This window comes from Puntigrus tetrazona, chromosome 11, assembly GCF_018831695.1.
Source record: "Puntigrus tetrazona isolate hp1 chromosome 11, ASM1883169v1, whole genome shotgun sequence".
In the NCBI taxonomy this organism is placed as follows: Eukaryota; Metazoa; Chordata; class Actinopteri; order Cypriniformes; family Cyprinidae; genus Puntigrus; species Puntigrus tetrazona.
Window position 1 is genome coordinate 7,460,781 of NC_056709.1, and position 1,844 is coordinate 7,462,624.

General features: G+C 46.2%; 1 protein-coding gene across 1 annotated transcript in view; it reads left to right on the forward strand.

Moving 5' to 3' along the window:
• The first annotated feature begins 211 nt into the window (after positions 1–211).
• LOC122354656 (ephrin type-A receptor 8-like) overlaps positions 212–1,844 on the forward strand; it is a 17,390-nt gene continuing 15,757 nt past the window's right edge. Inside the window, 1 exon segment of the mRNA XM_043252927.1 lies at positions 212–463. Coding sequence (XP_043108862.1) covers positions 376–463 — 88 coding nt within the window. The 5' untranslated portion in view covers positions 212–375.

The window sequence follows — 1,844 nt, forward strand, 5'->3', positions numbered from 1 at the left end:
ATTTAAATATAAATAAATAAATAAAACATATGTCAATTGGGAAATGTGGCCAGAGATGAGACATCGGAGGTATGCTGGATGCAAAGCTCCCTATTTGTATATTCCAAAGCCCGCCTTCCGATTGGCTGCTCTCTTTGACAGGCAGCGCTGGACACGCCCCCACGCTGCGCCTGGTAGTGTTGCATGTGCACAAGTGCGGGCAGGCAGTTTTGAAAGCAGTTCCTGATAGAGACTGCCGCTCCGATTCTACACTGGCAGAGAACGAGAGAGAGAGCGAGCGAGGGAGAGGGGAGAGCGAGCGAGAGAGAGACAGAGGGAGAGAGAGGGAGAGAGAGAGAGAGCTTTCTCCCCGTGCGCCGGGTCCACATTTGCACGATGGCATCAGATCCAGGGCTGCTGCCCCTCTTAGTGTGGACTATATCAATGCAGGTTCTGAGCTCCAGAGGAACGTCTAATAACGAAGGTGAGTGTGGATGCGCGGGCGCGCGCGCGCGCGTGTGTGTGTGTGTGAGCATTCATGATATGGATGGAATTGATGTTGCCTTGCTTTCAGGTGACAGGGTGATGCACGTAGGGAGACCGGGGCTCGGGGAAGTTGTCACAAGCCAACTATGTGATTTTGAGCGTAAAGTTAACCAAATGTGCTCCATCTAGCAAGGAGGTCTTGGATTGTGACAGTTTGCAATCTGCGCTTTAAAACGAAATTCATTTTTCGTCATATTCTCACAAATGCTGTAAAAACAACACAAACGCGCGTTAAAATAAAAGCCAGCTATAAAACAAACATAGATTTGAATTGTGCTTTTTAGGACCAGGCTATTTGTCATAAGTATCTTAATTGGGGCAGGTTGTCCTAAGTTGGTGAAAAATGTTGCAATAGTTTAATACACTCAAGTTTTGCACAATATGCATCGAATTCCACTGGTAAGGTAGATTTTCATCGTGACAATATGGTCTGCACGGTGTGACAACATGCCCCGCTATCACCAAAGGTGAATCTGTGTCCGGCAAAGTGCTTTTCGTGCGTAAAAACATTGACTGAATTGAATCAAAGCGTGACAACTAGCCCCGGTCTCTTTTTTCCTAGCGATACTCGGCGATCAGGTATTCGTATGCATCGGCGCAAAAGCTAGGAAAACTTTATTCTGGTCCTTGCGAAGCGCGCGGTGGCGCGGAGGTGAGCCGTGTGTGGGCTCGAGCTGTTGCTGCGCCTGCTCGGGTCTGTCGTCGTGCCGGGCTCGTCGGGGGCGATAACGTGCTCAAAGAGAGCGTTTCTGATCCTTGTTAGGGTTGCTGACAGAAGTCTGCCGTCGCGTCGCGCGCTACGCGTCATTCTCAATGGCAGTAACCCTGGACTTTTGAGCGTTCAAATGCCCGAAAGAGCCTGTATATTAGATTGTGGGTTAATGATGCGCAGCGCATCATATCTAAGATTGGATCATCGCTTGAATTGTTCTCTTGCACGCGCACGCACACACACACACACACACACACACACGTTAAGTTGTGCGGTTGTTACCTCATTAACTAGTTTCTTTTAAAAATGAACAATCCCGTGTGTTTGTCTAGAGCTGAGGTTACTTCAGTAATTCATTATATTAACGAGCATCACAGTGTGCTAATCGAGCGTTACTCTCATTTTCTGGTTTCATACAGTTACTTTTTAAATGATTTAACAATGGCTTTACAGTCTGATGATGTCATCATGTTAATCTCGTGCGTAATTGTCGGTGTTTGTTCATAAAATGCGCATTTACCTTAACCTTATCAGCATACTGACAGTATCCATGTGTACATATTGACATTGATCTATTTAATGAATCTAATTTATCATAACATATATA